The sequence below is a fragment of the Eucalyptus grandis genome, chromosome 8 (genome assembly GCF_016545825.1).
Source record: "Eucalyptus grandis isolate ANBG69807.140 chromosome 8, ASM1654582v1, whole genome shotgun sequence".
Classification (NCBI taxonomy): Eukaryota; Viridiplantae; Streptophyta; class Magnoliopsida; order Myrtales; family Myrtaceae; genus Eucalyptus; species Eucalyptus grandis.
The window spans coordinates 15,685,259-15,705,929 of NC_052619.1; the positions used below are offsets into that span (position 1 = coordinate 15,685,259).

The 20,671-nt window shown below is 40.3% G+C and overlaps 3 protein-coding genes and 1 non-coding gene across 4 annotated transcripts; 2 read left to right on the plus strand and 2 right to left on the minus strand.

The window, feature by feature from the left end:
* Positions 1-2,769: 2,769 nt before the first annotated feature.
* On the minus strand, positions 2,770-8,043 carry LOC104456794 (protein LOW PSII ACCUMULATION 1, chloroplastic). Its single transcript, XM_010071651.3, is given in 10 exon segments — positions 2,770-3,375; positions 3,649-3,745; positions 4,033-4,133; positions 4,446-4,634; positions 5,231-5,388; positions 5,543-5,569; positions 5,572-5,773; positions 5,862-5,997; positions 6,737-6,840; positions 7,760-8,043. Coding segments are annotated over 10 exon segments (1,335 nt in total). The 5' UTR covers positions 8,006-8,043; the 3' UTR covers positions 2,770-3,300.
* Positions 8,044-10,689: 2,646 nt separating this feature from the next.
* LOC104456795 (desiccation-related protein PCC13-62) lies at positions 10,690-12,643 on the minus strand. The gene is made up of 3 exons (XM_010071652.3): positions 12,237-12,643; positions 11,464-11,689; positions 10,690-11,180 (listed from the first exon to the last, which is right to left on the minus strand). The coding sequence occupies exons 1-3, from the start codon at positions 12,545-12,547 to the stop codon at positions 10,800-10,802; spliced, it is 918 nt and encodes a 305-aa protein (XP_010069954.2). The 5' UTR covers positions 12,548-12,643; the 3' UTR covers positions 10,690-10,799.
* Positions 12,644-15,005: 2,362 nt separating this feature from the next.
* Positions 15,006-15,076, plus strand: TRNAG-CCC. The gene has a single exon. It is a non-coding gene; the product is annotated as a tRNA-Gly (tRNA).
* A 100-nt stretch (positions 15,077-15,176) lies between these two features.
* On the plus strand, positions 15,177-16,722 carry LOC104456796 (pentatricopeptide repeat-containing protein At5g56310). The gene is given in 2 exon segments (XM_010071653.3): positions 15,177-16,472; positions 16,475-16,722. Coding segments are annotated over 2 exon segments (1,362 nt in total). The 5' UTR covers positions 15,177-15,358.
* The last annotated feature ends 3,949 nt before the right edge of the window (positions 16,723-20,671 follow it).

Sequence of the window (20,671 nt, forward strand, 5' to 3'; positions counted from 1 at the left end):
AGAAAGAGAGAGAGATAGAGACAGAGGGAGTCATCTTCTTTGGCTCCTTCCTCTTTTCTTCTTCCTCCTTGCAGCCCTACTGAAGGAGACTAGGATAGCCGACGACAAGAGTCATCAATGTTGTTGAGCTAAGGAGCAAAGCAGGGCTAAGCTTGCTGTAGAATGTTGCAAAGCAGGGTTGAGCCTGCCAAGGCCGGTTGGCGTTAGGGGTGAGCATGGTCCGGGTTGGGTTGGTCCACCCCCTAACACTAGGATCAACCCGCACAACGTTGGTCCTCAATTTTCGGGACTGAGGACCAATACTATTGAGCTTGGGATCGAGGACCGAACAAACCCAATGGGTTCGGTCTAGTTCCAAGGTCAACCCATGACCAATCAATAATTTTTTTGTTTCATTTTTGCACTTCCTAAAAAGCCAATCGAGGATCGGACTAATTCAATGGGTTCGGCAATAAGTGAAGTCAGCGAAGAGAGGTGAGCATCGAGTAGTGAGTGGTGCAACCGACTAGAAGCAAGGGAGGCGAGTGTTGTAGGGCAAGTGGAGAAGTTGTTTTTTTCGATTTTGGTAAGTTGAAGACTATGAGGACAAAGAAGACGTCATAGAACAAGTACCGAAGGAGAATATCATGAGGAGCTATTTACCCCGTGAGGACGCCGTGAGGACTTCTCATGGAGACATTTTCCTCATTTGTAAATATGATTGTTGATATTGTAAAAGACATTAAAAGTCTAAATTATTAAAGAATAATGTAAAATTACTTGGACTTCTCACCTCACTAAGGAGCCGTTTAATGCTATTGAAGTCAAACACTATATAATTTTTTTTATAAATAATATATTAGATATGTTAAATATATAATATATTTTAGATATTATATATATTATAGAAAGTCAGGGTTGGTTTGGGTTAAACCGACCCTAAATTCCCAGGACTAAGGACTAGCCAGCACAACGTTGGTCTAGGGATCTCAGGACCAAGGACCAACCCAATCCCCCTAGGAACCAAACCATGATTAGTAGGGTTGGGCTGGTTTAGGGTCGGTCCAGGGTTGACCCTAGATTGATGCTTACCCCTAGTTGGCATGCCAAGGACTGGCGGTCCAAGCACCTCCATCGACTGGCCTCCTCGCCTATAAATAAGACGTTCGCAAGCCCCTTGAAAAGACATATAGAAGTAGTGAACTCAAAGGACTTCTCCCGATAGACATGATGGGAGGCTTGAGAGTGAGCAAGCTGTGCAGAGAGAGATTGGAGGAGCGACCTCGGAGGACTTCCCCTAAGAGACCCGGGAGGAGAGCGTTTGGGAAAGAGAGGCAGATTGGGGGGAGATTAGAGGGAGAAATCGGGGGAGAAGGTAGAGAGGGAAAGAGCTTGTGGGTGAAGGGGGTTTGGTTCCAGATTTGAGAGAGAGAGAGAGAGTCGAGGGATTGATCCCGCCATTTGTGCCACCTCGTCAACTAGCTACGAGCTTTGCTAGGCTGAGCTCGCCGGCCTAATGCTAGCTGCTATCGTTCCCACCAATGCGGATATGCTGCCCGGAGCTCGACGCAAGCCGCTGTTGTCCCCCTCCGATGTTGAACTTGCCGTTGTCTCTATCGTTGCTTGCTACTTCCCCACCATGTCTATAGGTCTCATGGTGATCGGTATTGTTCGTTGCGACCAGCCCGTAGCGAACTCGGCCTCCCCACTCATCACCATTTGCTGCATCTCAGCCTAGTCAAATAGCTCACTGCTGCCGCCTTGTTGCGTCGCCACTATCGTTGATGCCGAGCTACCACCCGGTGATGTCCTGGCCGCCCCCATCAGTGCCGTGGAAAGGCAGAGAAGGAAAGAGGTGTAAGTTGGGTTAAAACTCGAGTCGAATGCAAGTTATAATCAAATAGGGTTTCTGGCTAGTAAGAGAGAAGTAGGCTGGGCTTGCTAGAGGCTTGGGCCACGGGCCTAGGTTGGACGCAGAGTTCTTTTTATTTTTTATTTTCCAAAAACTCAAAAAAAATATTTTATATTCTTCAAAAAATAAAAAATGCCTAAAAGATAGTTTTATTTTCCACAAATGTATGGTAAATACTTGAAAATCCAAAAAGCCTTAAGATTTAAATAAAATTAGGCATCGGAAGGGCATTAGTGATTGATTAGTGTAATCAAGTCCTTCATCTTAATTTTATCTAATTGCGCAAGAATGAATTATTTCTTCCAATATTTTGCTTGGATATCTAATGGCTTATCTCAAATTGATTAGTGACAACTACTATTTGGAATTGACTTGTAGGTTAAAAACTTGAATAATGAGTCGTGAATTGAGGGGCTTGAGAAAGCCCATGCTAAGTCCTTTGCTAAGCAAGCCATTAGCCTCCACATGCACCCACACGTAAAGACATTGAAAAAGTAGATCACGATAGGTGCATCTTAGCTAATACAGTTGTTGCTCAATAAAACGCGCCTATTTATCTCCTAATCCATCTCCCTCTTGCTTTCCGGCATGCACTTTACTAGAGTGCCCTAGCATCATAAAGCAGGTACCCGGCTAGGTTCATGGTGGCTGCAGCCTGCTTCGGTGGTGCTCAAGACGGCAAGCATCATCATAAGTGTGATGATGGCCATGTCAATAGGGAGGAGGAAGGACAAGGATTTGGCCAAGGACAATGTGTCTCTCCTCCAAATCTAACTTCACCCACCACCATATGGAATGTATGCAAATCGAGGTTACAAGTACAATTATACGAAGGTTATAAGTACAATAATCTGAATCTGCACGTTGGGAGCCTGACATAAATGAAGAAATAACTCTGTATTTCTGAAATACGCACACTCCTCAGTTTACCTTAAGCACAAAAGGTCATAGGCTAGATTAATGGACTGCTACAGTTTACCTTAAGCACAATTCGTCAGTTTCCTGAAGAAGTCGTGAAGGGGGCAGGAATTGCAGCTTAGGATGGTAATAAGATGAACCGAAAGAGCCATACAACCATGGAATGAAAGAGCACAGACAGTGTCTAAACCAACATCAAACACCTCAAGACCCATATGCATTGCTAGGAAGACTAGGCTCAGGCAGAACAGATGGAATGTTTTTCATTTCACTTCCTTGGAAATTTCAAAGAACTAAATCACATGACTCATGTTAGAGCCGTTTTGGGAAGTGCAGCTGGTTCGCATGATACCGGACATCAACTTTTTTTAGTAATTATCCTATGACTCTGTGCTTGCCACCGGATTGGGGCACTATGAAGCTATTGAGCTCACATTAAGAAAGTAAGCACAAATGGCGAAAGTCCGCATTCAAGAGAAGCGACTGCATCTCTACCTCTCTAGCTTGCTTAACAATGCATCCATCAGTGGCAGCTCCTTCACAATTTGCTGCCAGTCTGGCATACCCTGCGAAAACATGCAAGACTCTCAAGGACAACAAAAAGGGCATTTAAACAAATTTTGCATTTCCATCTACATTTGGAGTAAATCTAACAGTAGTTTCCACATGCCAAATCCAGGTTCTCTTCGAAGTCCTAAATATCTATAAAAGATTTATCATTATATAGTTGAAAAACATCCGCCAAAATGTACCTGTCAAGATTGATCGGGAAGCATGCCAAAAATTTAGACCGATCTGTCACAGAAATTTTTAACACAGGATGGATTAGTCATAATTACCTTGCCTGATCTTCGTACACGACCATCAAGTCGTAATATTATATACACATCCTCACCAGAGGTAACTCCTTCAGATTTCTGCTGATCCTTAATCCACCTAATAAGTCCAGGCAAAAGCTCATAAGCATTTTTCATCAGATAAAAGGAGAGAGAATGAGTAAAAGCACCTAGCAAGGTGCTACTTCGAACCTCAAACGTCCTTTAATGAGTACCAACACACACCATCTGGGTGGTGGGGGCCAGCAGAAACTCATTAGCCATAAAGTACCAAAATCTGGTAAAGACAGAGATATTGCCACCAAAAGCTTTGAAAAGAATCTCTTTCATTGATTCGTTGCACCCCTTCAAATCCAGTTTAAAAAGGAAGCAAGTGCATGAACACACCTTTCCCATTCAGCGGGTGATACGACCTCTGCCTTGAAACGGATTTCTGCTTTTAATTTTGATTGTGTGGTTATAGATTGAGCCCGCTTCTCAAAATCTTCCTGCCATTGTTTTCACCAAGTGCATTATCAAAGTCAAAAAACAGAAGCATATGGAAACTCTGACATATCTTTTTTCCTAAATGAAACTGTCATAAAAATTCCATGCCATCAGTCACAAATGTGGATTAATTGATGGCAGTGCAACTTGGGAGGAAAAGCTCTCATCCAAGATCAAAAGAAATTTGCAACTCACTTCGACTTGACCAATCATCATCCTGACTATTCTTAGAATGGTGTGACATCTATAGTGAATCACCGCCCAAAACGATGAAATGACCCAACTAGTATATGCGTTTGGTCTCACCAACTTACCCCAATAGATGGAAGAGCAGCAGCTGCTTTGGAAGAAGCACCAAACCCTTTTTTCTCTGATGGTGCAGCCTTTCCTTCACTCCAGATTACAGGAACTAAAAGAACACCTCTTCTAAGGAGCTCAGTACGAAATCTCTCTGCTTTCTGCATGGCTAATGCAACGGTCTCCTTTTTCCCAGCCAAAATAACCTACAAGAATGCGTCTTATGAAACTAAAATTTAAAGAAACCAGCCAATAAGCAGCTGAGATGAATAAACATCTCTTCATCGGACTTTGGAATCTGGAACTTGACTTGAAATTTATGATTTGCATCTCGTACACATGCAAGAATATAAGTAAAAATGCACATAACCTCCTTTTATACTTGGATCCTATATTGCAAAGAACTCTGAAAGAAGTAGATTCCATAGGAATCTATTCAAATTCTGCAGTACCCTTTACAGACCTTTCAATCTTTTATTGTTGATGCTAATGTTAATTGACAAAAGTTCCCAAAGAAAGTAAAAGAGAATGAAATTTTCCTTGTCCATTAGCTCCAGAAAATTTCATGAGCAGCACAAATCATGTCGATGAACTGCGAGATAAACAAATATTCTCCAGGAGAAGAATGCTGCAATCTTGCTCATGGAAGAATATCAAAACTCTACTCTAAATGCACTAAGAACAGTTGAGGATACTTTGAATTTAGAAAACATTTACAATGTGAAACCAAAGTCGACTCCAGGGCAATATAAACAGAGACAGAGATGGATAACTTAAAAGAAGAGGGAACTCTGATACTAACAGGCCTAACTGTATCCCGAAGCTGTACGAGTTCAACCACTCGATTAGTGGATAAGCGCAGTGGCAACCTTGATAAGGTTTCATTGCGGGATATTTGTGCAAGTTGCTCTTCCTCCTTTTTATTGTCCCAGGAAAACAATGCCACAAGAACAATGATGCCTGCAGATTGCTGGTTCAAAAATTTAGTCACTTAAAGCAATTTCCATGTCTAGCATTCCAAAATATTAATAGTAAGGATGAACATCAGAATAACATGCAAAAGGCTAGTAGTCTTTAGTAGAATTCTGCATAATTAGGGAATGCCAAATGTTACCTCCGATATTAATTGCAGCATTTCCACTGTGTCCCAGAGATCAGGAGCACCATCTCCACCATTTATTGCACGGATAAGCCTGGGTATGGTAAAGAACAAGGAAATGCCAGCAGCTGCAGAGAATGCCACGTAAAAGAATCTCCTAACCCCACGAAAAGGTGCTTGAACTTCGCCGATAAGTTTCAGATCTCGGCGGAAGCTATAGCCTATATCTTCACCACCCAGTCTAGCCTGTAAATCTAATGAATAGAGTTGAGCAATAGAGATCACAGTTTTCAACCATCTGAGAACGAGTATTAAATTCAAATTAGCTAGAGACCTCTTCCTGCAGTTCCTTGAATTCAGGCAAGGCTCTGAATGATGCCAAGTCAGGATCATTCAAAATTGTACCAAATTTGAGGTTATACTCCTTCAAAGCTGTACGTAAGCAATCAGCAGCTTTCTTTCCCTCCCCTCTTTCACAAACAAAATATGCAGCGATAAAAGCTTAGCAATGGTCAATCACATAAGCCAATACAAAGCCAGACAAGAAAAACACAAAAATTGTAAATGCATCTTTTCAATGGGTTAAGACAAGTGCAGAGATAATTCAATGGACAAGCATCCTAATTATGGCTATGTTCAATGATCTGCCATTCTAAACTACTTAGAGACCTAGCAGAGGTGGATCAATCATCAAGCAAATGGAGTTAAATTTAAACAGCAACAGCTCTTAATTGTCCCATCCCAAAGTTCATCAGTTGTTTGGGCATCCTGTCTCAGCCAATAAAATTACGTTACAGCTACGAGACAGTTACTGCACAAAGCTGCTGCCAAAATCCAGAGAAGTGACAGTAAAAAGTTTCAGATTGCAGAAAGCCATCCATAAACTTTAACCAACATAAGAAAAGAGACCTTTTAGCTGATCTGGAAATGTGTAAATGTAAAAGCTTTTGCTGTTATGAAGTTTACCTCCATCTTATTGGAAGCTCTTACAAATATTGAATTAGATGACACCAAAGATTAGAGAGGAATATTAAGGGCCAGAAAATTGTATTAAAAGATCTCTCCTAAATTCAACCTTTACAATGACTACCAATTCTTTTAGATGGAAACTACGCTAGTCTTCTAGATGATAAATGCTGCAAAATTTAATGAAAGCCAAAGCAATTGCAATTTAAGGCAGAAAACATAGCTCGAGCTCTCGCCTCCCACCTGTAGGCATGACAGCAAGCCTTGTTGTAGAGGGCAGCTTGGGCCTCCATAGGATTTGGATTTAAAGTAAGGGCTGTATCAAACAGGGACAGTGCATCTTTAACCTGAAAGTCATGGCGATATTGGCATGAGATAAAGTTGAATGTTGCTTATTCCCCACCTCAATAGCATGCACACTAGGAAATTGAACATATATGACCAAGTAATCAAAGCATAAAATGAGACATTATCCTCTATCAAGCATGACCAAGGTTGGTTAGAGAAGAGTTCATCCAACAAATACGTGTTGGCGGCCCATTGTTGCTTTTCAAATTCGACTAAACCATAGAAGCCTATCATCCACATAGATTGCCCTATCAGAACTAGAATTAATTAGGCTATTCTCATCCTTCATTGAATCAACATTTTATGGGATCAAGATTCCCCTTCAAAACAACCACATATGTCAATAATATAATGAAGTCAAGACCTACATTACAAAAAAAGCCATAAAGTCGCAGTCACAATGCACATTGTTCTTCTTATTTATGGGAGAGTGAGGAACCGTGCACTCATCCTGCTGCAACAAAGACTCGTCAGCCATGCTACTTTTAGCATAACACTTGCATTGAACTGATGCATACTGTTGTTCAATGTACCATTTCTCTCTTTTCCCTTGACTAATCTTCCCTAATCCAATAAATCCTGGGCAATTCTGGAGCATTAAACCCAGGCAAACATCAGTATGTCCATGTCACGGCCTGAAACTCCAAATTCAATTCACCTAGGAACTCATTTCATAGCATCCCAATCAAGACCCTTTACCCCATCACTCTCAACACCCTCCTCGTCTCATACAGTCATCACCCAGAAAGACCAATCGTGAAATCCAAAACTACCGAATATCACACCAATAACGACTCTTGCACTTCACATTCCTATTCAGCAACAAAGAACAAGCAAAAGCTACAAACTTGACAGACCACAGGCCCTTCCCGACAAAAGCCCATCTCGAAAGCCACGAAACGGAGCAATTCTTCATACCCGCCCTTTAGAGAAGAGCTCGAGACCGGTGTTGACGCAGGACTCGGCCGTCGCCGGAGCTTCTTCTTCCTGGGCCTGCGAGGTAGAAGAAGAGCAGCGGATTCCGGAGAAGCGGACCCGCCTCGTCGTCGGTCGGGGAGCGCCCTCCCCGCCACGGGAGAGCCATGACCGCGCTCGAGCGCTCGAGCTCGAGCTCGAGAGGCGGAGGAGGAGGTGGTGGTTGAGTGGCAAAGCAGCCCCAGCCATGGCAGAGCCACACAGAATTTCTTGTCCGAATTAATGAGAAAAAAGGAAATTTGAAATGCACGCGAAAGCCTTTTATCCGAATAAAGCTGATGGATAATAAAAATACAAATCAATTTTTCATGGTGCAAATTCATGGTACAAATCAATTTTCAGGGGGAGAAACATGGCTAAAAAATGAAATTTAATATTTTATAGCAATGCTTATAATTATTTCGGAAAAAATCTAAAATTTATTATGAAAATGTCATATGAATTTTAAAATTATTACAAAGTGCAATTAAATTTTAAAATTTGTTATAAAAATATAATTGAATCATAAAATTTCAAAGAGTGAAATTAATGGAAAGATTTGATTGAATCAATTTGGCAATTTGTAAGACTTGATTGTTATTTTTGAAATCTTAAGATTTAATTATACATTCATAACAAATTTAAGGACTTCTAATGTCTTTACTAAAATATAAAAGGATGAATGATTTTTTTTTTCATTCTGATTTTTTTGAATTTATGTCTTATTCTCTGTAATTGCTCGACTCCCTTGGCTGCAATGGCTAGTTTTTCTTTATTCCTTTTTAATTAGATTTAACAGTGTAAGAGTTTGCTAAAAAAAATTTAAAAAAAAAAATCCACAAAATCAAATGATTGAACTCATAAATTCCAATTTTTGAATAAAAAATGAATTAAAAAATCTCTTCGAATTCACGCGCACAAATTGCGAGTGCACTGATTGATTAAAAATAAATTACAATCAAAGCGACATAGCATTGATTCAATAGCTTCGGCATTATGACCCTTGTCATGATTCGGATGATAATATATGGTCGTTGGCCCTCCGCAACGTTGCGCACGTTCGACTAGAAATACCTTCTTGTAATGTCGCGTTTTTGCCATGGACGTCCGCTTCAGGATTTCACGCACTCAAACTGCTCCTATTTTTCTTTCAAAATCTCCAGCAAAAAGAATATTTATCTTTCAAGATCCTTCTCTCGGTATCAAAGGTGGACTTCAATGATACATGGTGTGTTTGTTTGTATCTCTTTTTTCTGTTTATGAACACAAATCTTTTTTTTTTTGTTACCGGAAACAAACAAAAAAAAGAAACGCGTTTGTTTGCGTTTTGTTCCTAGAACAAATTTGAAATAGAAACAAGAAACAAGAAAAGCTTGTTTCTTGTTTTGGAACACTTTGGAGAAAGAAAATTTTTTCTCTCCTTTCTTTCTTTTCATTTTTCTTTTTTTTTGGCTTCGGGTTGCGGCCGGTCATGACCGGTGATTGGTGTCGAGAGCGGCGACCTCGCCGAGCGTCGCCGCCCCTAGCGAGGCTCGGCCTTGCCAAGGGCCGACGAGCCTTGCTATGGTTGGGCAAGGCTGCCGGCCCTCATCGGTTGGTCGCCGGCCATGGCCGAGGCCGGCGATTGGCCAAAAGGAAGAAAAAAAGAAAAAAAGAAAAGAAAAAAGAAAAAAAGAAAAAAAAAAAAAGAAAAAAAGAAAATTACAATAAAAATATTAAAAAATTAAAAGAACACAAATTTAATAAACGTGTTTCTATTCTTTTTCTATTCCAGGAACAAGTTTACCAAACACGTTCTTCTATTCAAAAATTGTTCCCCGGAATAGAAATAACTTTTTCTATTTCTGTTCTCTAAAACAATTTTTAAATATAAATGTTACCAAACGCACCCATAGTGGACCACAACTCTAGCCCGCTTTCAATAGCTAGTTAGTAGGTAGGTTGGGTTGAAAATAATCTAGCCTAAATTGATGTATTTAACTGTTTTTACCTATTTCTCTGCAATACAAATTTAGTGATTCATACTTAATTTGATTTGACCCATATTACTAAAACGTTTATGCATCTAACATAATTTAGGAAAACTTATATCCAAATTAAATTGAGAGCCCTGAGTGAGTGAGGATGAGAGAGATCAAAGAGAGAGTCATAGAGATGGATTGTGTTTAAGGGCGTAAATGATAACTATTCTAGTTAGAAATTAAATTTCTAGAAAATAAATAGATTTTTTATTTTTTATTTCTATTCTTAGATGTGTTTCTAAGTAAAAAAATCCGTTTAATAATGACACAATTTTTATTTCTATAATAAAAATTTGTTTGATAACAACACAAAGTTTTCATTTTCTAGTGGTGACCGGCGGATGGCGATCGCCACCTGTAGCGATGGCTAGTAATTGGCGATCGGTGGCAGGGAGTGGGCGAATAGTGGCCAGTGACGACAAATGAGCAACCGACAAATATCAAGGACAAATAATGAGATGCGTTTTTATTTCTCATTTCTATTCTAAAAATAGAAAAGTAAAATTTTTTACTTCTGATTATTATTCCAAACCAATTTTTAGAATAAAAATCTATCTCAGAAATAGAAAAATGAAATAATTTTATCAAACAGATTTCTATTTTAAAAATAAATATGGAATAGAAAAATAGTTCTGGAATAGAAATAGAATGGTTGTCATGCGCATTCTAAGTAAGTTGTGAACCTATTCAACACCCACATTATGTAATGTTTTACCATTCTAAATTCGTTTATGACCCATTTTTTGAATATAATTGACCTATATAACAACTTAATTCCTCAAATATGGGTTAAGAAATGGACTTGTAATCTATTTTGATAGGGTTACTTCCCGGTGAGTATAAGGAAATATGTGAAGCTGGATTATATTCATATGAACGCGAAAGTCTCATCAGACTGGGTATAAGCTATTAATTAGCAAACAAAGCCCAATTATTTAACTAATTCAAACCACTCCACAACCATACATAATACATGACTTTCCCTAAGCTTTCTTCTCCAAGAATCTCCTGGCGACCTCTCCATTCGCGCCGTGAGGGAAGTACCCGCCGGGGACATGCTCGTTCCCCGTCCCGTACACGACCCTTAGGACCTCCTGCGGCGTCCTCGGATAAGACAGGGACGCCTTGTTCGAAGACAGCACGTTGGTCTCGATTCGCTGCTCGGCGCCGAGCACCGGGGGTACGATGATGCCCTCGTCCTTGATCCCACACATGCCGAGCTTGTTCCTCAGGATGGAGAACAAGTTGGTGAACTCCACCACCGTGACGTCGTACGGCACGACCTTCTCATGGGCCCGCTCGTAGAGTAGCGCCCGAATCACCGCATCTTGACCGGATTCCACTCCCAGGAGCCCGGCCACGAGCTGCAACCACAGGGCAACTCAAACAACCTTTCTTGAAGGGATTGATTGGATACAACGATATCAAAATGAGAATAATAAATTATGATAAGATTTGACACGTCACATGTTGACGTGATATTATAAATATAAGTGAAAGCGTCGCAATCAAGTTACTCTTTTGAAAATATTTGGAGTAAGGAATGAAAAAACGTTAAATCATATTGAATTTTGAAGAACAAAAACTATAAAAAAAAGTTAAAATTAAGATCCTACTGAGATCAATGGAGAGAAATCATGCACTTACGGCTTTGGTGGTGTAGTTGGAAAGGTTGGGGATGGTACCAACATAACCAGTTAATCCCACATAAGGGATGAGATACGAAGCCAAGAGATAGTTGACCGACGACAGGTATGGGTCAAACGGAGGCCACAATCTTTGCCCAAGAGCTGAATCCACTATCATGGCAAACTTCTGAGCACTGATGTCTATTAGCGGCCTTTGAATTCCACCTACTGTTGTATAAATTGCCCTGAAATACCCAACGGAAAGATTACAATCGGTAGCTTATCTCTTCCACCTTGAAATCGAATCAGGGCCTAGTTCCCAAAATTAGGAACTAGACCATTGATCCTAGGATTGAGAATCAGACCCTACTGATGATCTTGTCTAATGAAATCGGTCACTTTTTTTTTCTTCACTTTAAAAAGTGGCTATAAACAACGAGAGAGAGTGACAAATCTTAAAATATTGAAGGAAGTGACGATGAGTGAAGAGTCATTATGCCACAGCTTACAGTATTACTGGACAAGATAATATTTAGCTCATCTTTTACTAATTATGTAGTTAGTTTGGTCCAATCACCCTTGAAACAGGAACCAGGCTGCTCAAACACTAGTTCCATTTTTAGGAATAAGGAATCGGATTGATACTCTCGAGAACTAGACCGAATTAGCCAGTTCGGTCCAATCCAAGCGATTCCTGGTTCAAGCGGTCCGTTTTGCACATTCTGACCAAACTTAATGAGAGAAAATCTAATGATTCATGCATATGCATCCTAGTTTAGATGACTAAATGACCTGAGATGGCCGACTTCCTCGTAACCAAACTCCTCAATGATCTGCTGCACGAGAGGGTCGAGGTTGGCCTTCTTGCCGCCAATGGGGGGTGGGCCGCCCAGAGCCAGGTAAGGCGCGACGCTGTCGAGCCCTTTGCCAAGCGCGCCGTAGAGGAAGAACTCGGCCTCCAAGAACTCCAAGTTCATCGCGACGTGGATCAGCTCCGCGTCAGTAGCGGGGATAGGCCCGCAGTAAGCATGGCCAGCAGTGACTGAGCCGAGTTTTAGGAAGAATGGAAGAAGAAGGATGACACAGAAGTACGAGGCTTTCATGTTCTGGTCAAATGATGGACTACTTTCTTGGTAATTGAAAGAAGGAGGTGATGCGCAGGGAGCTGCACGGGACTAGGACGGAAAGTAGGTTTTATAAGTACAAGTTGGTGGTGGGTTGCATGTCTGTGCCGTGATCAATGTTGACTAGCGAACCACTACCCGAAAACATGCTGTCTTATAGGAATGTTTAACTTGTGAAGAAGTACAAAATATTTACCGAAAAATGGTCTTTCCTCCTTATAAAGATATTAGGGTAGTACAAATATTTATCGAAAAATAGTCTTTCCTCCTTATAAAGATATTAGGGTTTCGAGACGTAATTGAATAGCGTGCTTGCTTCTCCCATTCTTTGGAAACGTGGGCGAGTGTCTCGCTGAAGTTTTGCGTGGGGAAACAAACTAGTTCCGATGAAGACAACCGACGCTCAGATCCTTAAATAGTTATGCAGTTTCGTCAAGCCGAAATTTCTATGCTAAGTCACGAAAATTATACACCTCGAAGAAATTAGATCTCGAAAATTAGTACAAGCAATGTGAGATGATGATGCGGGGCACAAAGTAAAATAAGAAAACCTTATAGTTGATCTAAGGAAGGAGTGGTTTCCATGGTGTGACTAAACGTACCGAGAGTCCAATGAGGTTCGCTCTCGGCCTGTCTACGCCACACGTTTGCACCAGTAGAGACCAACGATCTTCCACCGACTAAAATGGGCCACTCTCTCTCTCTCTCTCTCTCTTTCGGAGGAAAATATGGACAAGCGTTTGGTAAACGTGGTGATGTATGGCTGATAATGACAATGCGAAGGTTCTGGTTTTGGAAGCAAGCTTTGCCTTCTGAAGTCTGAAGAATGATCCCATACTGCTATTTGCGAATGCCAATGACCCATATTATCTTTTTGTGATTGTGAAGTGCGTGGGTGTATATGAGAGAGAGAGAGAGAGAGAGAGAGAGAGAGAGAGAGAGAGAGATTTGGAGAAATGTGTGGCATAGGAAATGAGATTAGTTAAATTTCATTATCTTCTCTGAGAGTTTAAGCAATAAGAGCAGGCAAATCTCAGCCAATTGTACACTACTAATCAATCAGGAGATGTCCCCTAGTTAAGGTAATCCTAAGAACAGACTTCCCCACTTGAGCAAGCTAATCCTGGGTATGGCTTTGTCCTCTTGCATTCAAACCACTCATCTCGGGTCAAAATCCATCAGTCTGGAAAAATATTCAAAAGGGTTGGTTTTCTCATTAACTAAGATTTGTTATGAGGAAAACGTTCACGCATCTTGAAATACTTGCAAAAAAGTCCACTTGTGCCTCAGCACCACGTCATACTTCCTATAGTCAAATCGAATGAATCGGAAGGATTACGGAGAATGATGAATTCTTGAAAATAAAACATGGATTGTTCTGAACTAGATAGAACCGTTGACATAGATTTCAAGTTTCGATAAGACCATGCGGGTTAATCGTTCAGCTTTTTTCTTATGGAAATAGACAAAGTATAGTCATGTCATGCCCGTGATATTTCTTTTCCAAGGTCTTATCATATCGATTTGGTATCATCTTTCTATTTGATTAGAAGTATTCTTGATGGTTTTCTCACCCGCTGAATTAAAGGCCGATGATATTCAACGATGACGCCCCCATTCCTTCGCTGCCTCCCTCTGTACTTGTCCCTCTCACCCCCATCGTTCAGCCCTAAACTCCATTTTCTTTCCCTCCTCGTCCTCCTCGGACAATACTATATGCGTGTGCATGCGGCCCTGATCATTTACTAGACATTACAAACCTCCGAAAATATTATTTCCTAACTTTTTGAATAAGGCCATTATCGTTCTTGCCATCGTGGTAACTCCATGCAATTCTTGGGCTTTTCCTTTTAGGAGTGCTTACTTTTTATTCGAATCTCGAGGGTTACTTGATTTGAATGAGACGAGACAATGACCATTTTTATAGGGTAATGGGTTGGTTTCCAACCTTTATTTTAGGGGTGACTAACCTAGAATTTACTTATCATATTAGGTTCCTTAATTTTTGAAATCTGGAACTTACCTTATAACAGGTTCATTAGTTTACTTAGCTTCCATTTTTACTCTTAATTGAACGATTGTAATGAATCATCACTTCTAATAATCATCATTTACTATTAATTACTGATTCAAATCATATTTTGGCACACAAAGATTTTAAAGTATTAATAAAGTAAAAATTCTAGTCATGCATATAGCTAGCAATGGAAACTCAAAATAGTGGTATGAGATTACATACTTATTATTGGACGTTATGAAATTTCGTAGGATTGCAAGAAGACATAGAATAAGAAAAATATAAGGACCCGTTTTAGGTTTCGAGTTACATAATCGTCGAACAGATTTTCTAATTTTTCAGATTTGGAACTTGTTAGGTAGTGTGGTATTGGGCACAGTTTTATTTACATCATTAAAATGAGTGAGGCATAAGCAACCAGCGCATCTAGTGTAGTGGTATCATAGTACCCTCCCACGGTACTGACCGGGGTTCGATTCCCCGGATGCGCATTTTTTTCTTGTTTCCCCTTTTTCGCTTTTTTCCAATGGAAAATTGTTTTCCTATGTTTTGAAGTTTCGAAACATTCGATTTTTGCTGGGCAATTTTCATGGCGGGCATTTCGTCGGACGCTCCAATCGATCTCTTCCTTTTCCCTTCACCGTCGGAAGAAGAGACGTCTCCGAATCTTCGACCGACAGTACGCACTGCCTTTTTCGCTCCGAGATTCGCTCGACTGGATCGCCAGTGTCGCCGCGTTCGTGACCCCATTCACCGCCCATCTCCAGACCGCCATGATCGGCCACATCCTCCACGTCCTGACCGCTCGCTGCGCCGGCCCGAGCCACGCCCGCCAAGTCCAAGCCCGGCTCGTCGTCCTGGGCCTCAGCTCGAACACCACCCTCGCGTCCCGCTTCATCGACGTCTGCCACTCCCTCGGCCTCCCGCACCTGGCCCTGCCCTTCTTCGCCCGCCTCCCGAGACCCCACGTCTTCATCTGCAACACCCTCATCCGAGCCTTCTCTCTCTCCCGCACCCCTCGCGTTCCCTTCTCCGTTTACACCCACATGCGCAGGAACTCCGTTCGGCCCAATAACTTCACCTTCCCTTTCCTCCTCAAGTCCCTGGCGGACTCTGGGGAGTTCGGACAGGGCCTCTGCGTGCATGCCCACGTCGCCAAATTTGGCCACCTTGAGGATATCTTCGTCCGGAACTCGCTGCTCAATCTTTACGCGTCCGGAGGTGGCGACTTGGGGCTTTGCCGCCGCATGTTCGACGAAATGCCCCACAGAGACGTCGTGTCGTGGACCATCCTCATCACTGGGTACAGGAAAGTTCGGAGGTTCGGTGATGTCTTGATGGCGTTCGAGCGGATGTTGTTGTCCGGGTTAGACCCGAATCAGGTCACGATGGTGAGTGTGTTGGCCGCGTGTTCGAGTGTTCGCGAGGTCGGGATGGGCATGTGGGTGCATGATTTTGCGAGGAGACGATGTTGGGAATTGGATGTGACTTTGGGGACTGCTTTGGTCAACATGTACATGAGATGTGGGAGAGTTGATGAGGGATTGACAGCTTTCCATAGTGTAAAGGAGAAGAGTGTTTCGACTTGGAATATGGTGATTAAAGGGCTAGCTCTTGCGAAAAATGGTGATGAGGCTGTGAGTTGGTTTAGTAAAATGCAGCAAGAAGGGGTTAAGGTGGATGGAGAAACTTTGGTTGCGGTGCTTTCTGCTTGTAGTCGATCAGGATTGATAGATAAGGGTAGAGAAATTTTCAGTGCGCTGATTGATGGTGAGTTTGGAATATCTGCAGGCATAAAGCATTATGAATGTGCGATTGATCTTCTAGTGCGTGGAGGGTGTCAAGAAGATGCTTTAGAATTAATCAGGCAAATGCCTTTGGAGCCAACAAAACCATGTGCAGAGCAATTTTAGCAGGCTCTACAGCTCGTGGAAAGTTAAGTGAACTTGCAGCGAGGAAGCTCATCGAACTGGAGCCAGAAAATGGCGCTTACTATGTCTTGCTTTCTGATTTGTACACTGAAATGGGAAGATGGAGTGACGTTGAGAAAGTGAGGGGTTTGATGAAAGAGAGGGGTCTTCAAAAGGACTTGGGTCGAAGATTTCTAGAACATCCGCTTCAGGATGCTTCAGGATAGTTTCCCTGAATCCCACACTTCTCCTGACTGTGCTAGTGAAAGAGAGGATGGCATGATCTCTTCATCAATAGTCTCTGTTGGATAACTGCGTAAAGGCATACCGGTCTATGATTTTCGAGGCTCAGTACATTTACTATGAGTAATAGGCAAGACCCCTTTTTATGATCTGCCTGAGATGAAGTTGATGAGCTGTTCAACAGCCAGATCCCATAGAGCTGGACGTCCTGAGGGAAACGGCCAAACAAAAGCAATGGTCTGCATTCTATAATGCAGTGCTCATGACATTTCATGAACTCAATTTGTTGCTTAGCCCTTCACTAAACACCCAGACATCAGGACTACAAGATGAACGGAAGCCCTTGATTCCGATACTGAAGCTGATTTCTTCCCGATGATTCTTGATCTTGGAAAAGCTTGAAGTCCAGATAAGTTGATGAATGCCAGGGTTTGTCTTACTGTAATTGTGACATTATACAATCATATCTGTCCAGAAGTTTGTTGTCACTCGGTTTTTATTGGGATTGCTGAGTATTATATGTCCAACATTAACTGTACAGCTTGTATTCATTCTTGACTTTTGGGCACATTATATGTTGGTACCACCAAGAAGATATGGCATCATCTCATCATGATGAAGCGAATGGAAACCTGATAGGATATAGCAAATGGATAGTTGAAACTAGGGATGTGTATGATCCGGGTGGACGGTTCCCGGCCTAGAATTGGGAACCGCCCGCTAAGAACCGGTTCCAAAATTGAACAGGAACCACCGTTAGTTGTATGGATCCACTCGAAAACCGGACCGCCGGTCCGGTCCGGTTCGGGTGGATCCATGGAACTTGTCTCACCAATAATAATATCGTTTTCTAAATCCCACTGTGAGTACTCTTCATATCAAGTAATATTTTTCTTTAAACCAAACTTGCTTAATTAAAGGTACCATTTTTCTTTATTTTATTGGAAAACACTATCAAAGAAGAGAAATAGGTTTTTTTTTTTCCTGTTTTTGAATAATTTCAATTGAAATCTAAAGTATTTTATAAATTCAAAGTTTTGGATGATTGTCATATGTAGATCATCTTTTCCTTTATCCCCTAACAATGCTTAATCTCTTACAACTTTTACTTTACCAAATTCTTTTTGTAGAAACAATTCCACCGATACTTCACATATTCTTAGACACAGTTTCCTATGTGAGTTTTGGAAGTATTATTTGAAGGAGCCATTTGTTGAGTTGCTAAAAGACAGTTTACACACTTTACTAAATTCTTATAAAAACATGGAAACCGTGAGAGGGAATGGAGCCATAAAATTTAGGTTAGCTAATTAGTAATTTCGAAATTTATTTTAATATTAAAAATTAATGTATTATTATAATATAATTGGTCCGGTTCGGGTGGGCGGATCTGCCCATGGAACCGGGAATCGGACTGATACCCATTAGTTCTCATAAATTGGAACAGGGAACTGGATTGGTTCTCTCAAGAACCACCGGTTCCGGGCAGTTCCGATCCGGTTCCGAGTGGTCCAGGCGGGTTCCGATTCTTTTGCACACTCCTAATTGAAACGGGAAGGACAACTCATCGCTACATGTCTTATTGTTCATTTGGTAATCAGAGCCAGTTCATTTCACTGGCTAAGGAACCCCAAAGCCACATGATTGGTGTTTAGGTAAACGAGTGTCGTTATTAATGAAACGGAGTCTGGCATTGAATAACTTCTATGTTGCAAAACAATTGGTTTAGTATGTCTAGTTGGTTCATTACTCAAAACACTAGTTTTTAAGTGCAATGAAATATAATTAGGTAGGTTAATCAACTCAAGTCTTTGAGCATGTAGTGGACTTAGACTCTCTTTTAGTGATTTTTCAAATATATGACATATTGTGCCCATCATGTAGTGCTATCAAAGTGGGCTGTTCAAAAAGGATTGGAGGCCCAAATAGGGCCTACTCAACAAATTTTGAAAAAAAAATGTTAGAAATTTTATAACTTACCTATTCCATGAAAATCATATCAAAGTCATTAGAAACCCAAGATTAGCTGAAGCATTGGTATTAGCAAGTATGATCACAATTGTCTCTAGAGATGTCATAGTGGGTTTTGAGGTTGAAAATAGGCGCCACTTGAACCATAATATAGGATTCCAAGTAAGGCTCCTTTTTTTTTTAACGGAAAATAACTTCAAAAAAAAAATTCAGATTTTTTGATGTTTAGTTTATAGAAAATAAACTAGTCATGGAAAGCATTTTCTGTAAATGAAAATAAAACACCTTCAAAAGTGAGAGAAATGAAAAAAACACCTTCAAAAGTTATTCTTTCCCTCCTTTTTTTTTTCACCCGAACCAAGCATGTTCTCCTCCAATATGCTCCTTTTAATTTTAATTTTTTTGTTTTTTCTAAAAATCAAATTTTTAACCCTAAACATTTCGAGTATTTTCTAATGTAATCCTTTTTGCTAGTTTTGACCAAACATCATTGAAATAAATGATTTTCGCAATATTTTAAAAAAATATTTCTAAATCTTTTCTTTTTTCTACTTCTCTCAATTGGTCACTAGGGTCTTAGCCAACGAGGGCATCTCGATCCTTGCCTATGATTGGTAGCCGAGGCCCCAATAGAGGAAAATTGGAAAAATAGAAAAAATAAAAAAGGAAAGAAAAAGTAGAAAAATCCAAAAAGTCTAAAAAAAATTGCATGGTTGTGTCATGACGTAGGATGATCGACGTCTATGTTAGCAATTTCATTATAAAATTATTTGAAAGAATTATATTATTGTCAAAAATTTATAACTAAATTAACGAAATTAAAAAGTTTTGAATTGAATTAGTCATTATATAATAAGTTTACGAACTTTTTGGATTATCATCCCGTGTAATTTGGGGTTAGGGGTATGATATCCATGACACGAATGGGTCAATACTCTTACCAGGCATACCTTGCTGCTCAATCCTTCTGCACCACAACTAAAGGATTTGGTATGAGGAAGATCCTCCCGATATTTGGCGAACCTCATTACATTTTTTTCCCATAACAATGATATCTATACCACCTAATTTGCATACATAGACGAGACACAATCCGATTCCGTTCTATTTCTTATTCGCTGGCGTCCTTAATATATTGATGTTACTGAATCACGTGATGTGATGCAAATCTTTAGACCGATAGTCTTCTATTCAGCTCGACTGAAGGTCAACACCTACCACTCCCTGCCGACAGACGGGCACGACCTATCATCCAATAATAGAAACCTCATTCTGTCGAATTTGGCTATGCCAAAAAAACATTGGTTTGAGCTTTGCTTATATCGACTTTTGAGATGTAGGTTATATTTTTAGTTAGGGTTCATTAATAAAGTTTTTTTTTCTTTGTTTCTCTCATGCTTTCTCTCGAAAAAGCATGTTGTCTCTTTGTCTTATAAAGTCTTTTGTTTCTTACTCTGTCATATTCCTATATCTCTAGCATTTATAAGTTGCGTGGCAGAAAGTGCTAACTAATTCTAGCCTCACTTAAATGATAATCTTTGTTATCCACCTTTCATTTTGACAAAAAGGAAAACAAGAAAACAATCCACGATGCTAAGAAGACCATGTCATGCAAACATTAACACCTCACATCTCTTCATAACACCATATTTTTGCTATATTTTGCAATAACCATATTTTGATACTATATGTAAAATCAACTTTCAAATTTGGTGTCCACTTTTCAAATAGCTACAATAACCTTACTATCGATATTGAAAAAAATAAAGAGCAAATTATATGTTATTTTAATCAATATCTTTGCTAAATCTCTTACTTTCACTGAACACATAACTCAAATTCATGTCTCTATTTATCTACTTAATCCAACCCACATCCATCTCTTAGCTAGCATATGTGTAGTGCATGCGCAAGATCAAATATACTCAAATAACAATTTTATTTGGCTATTAACTAATAATA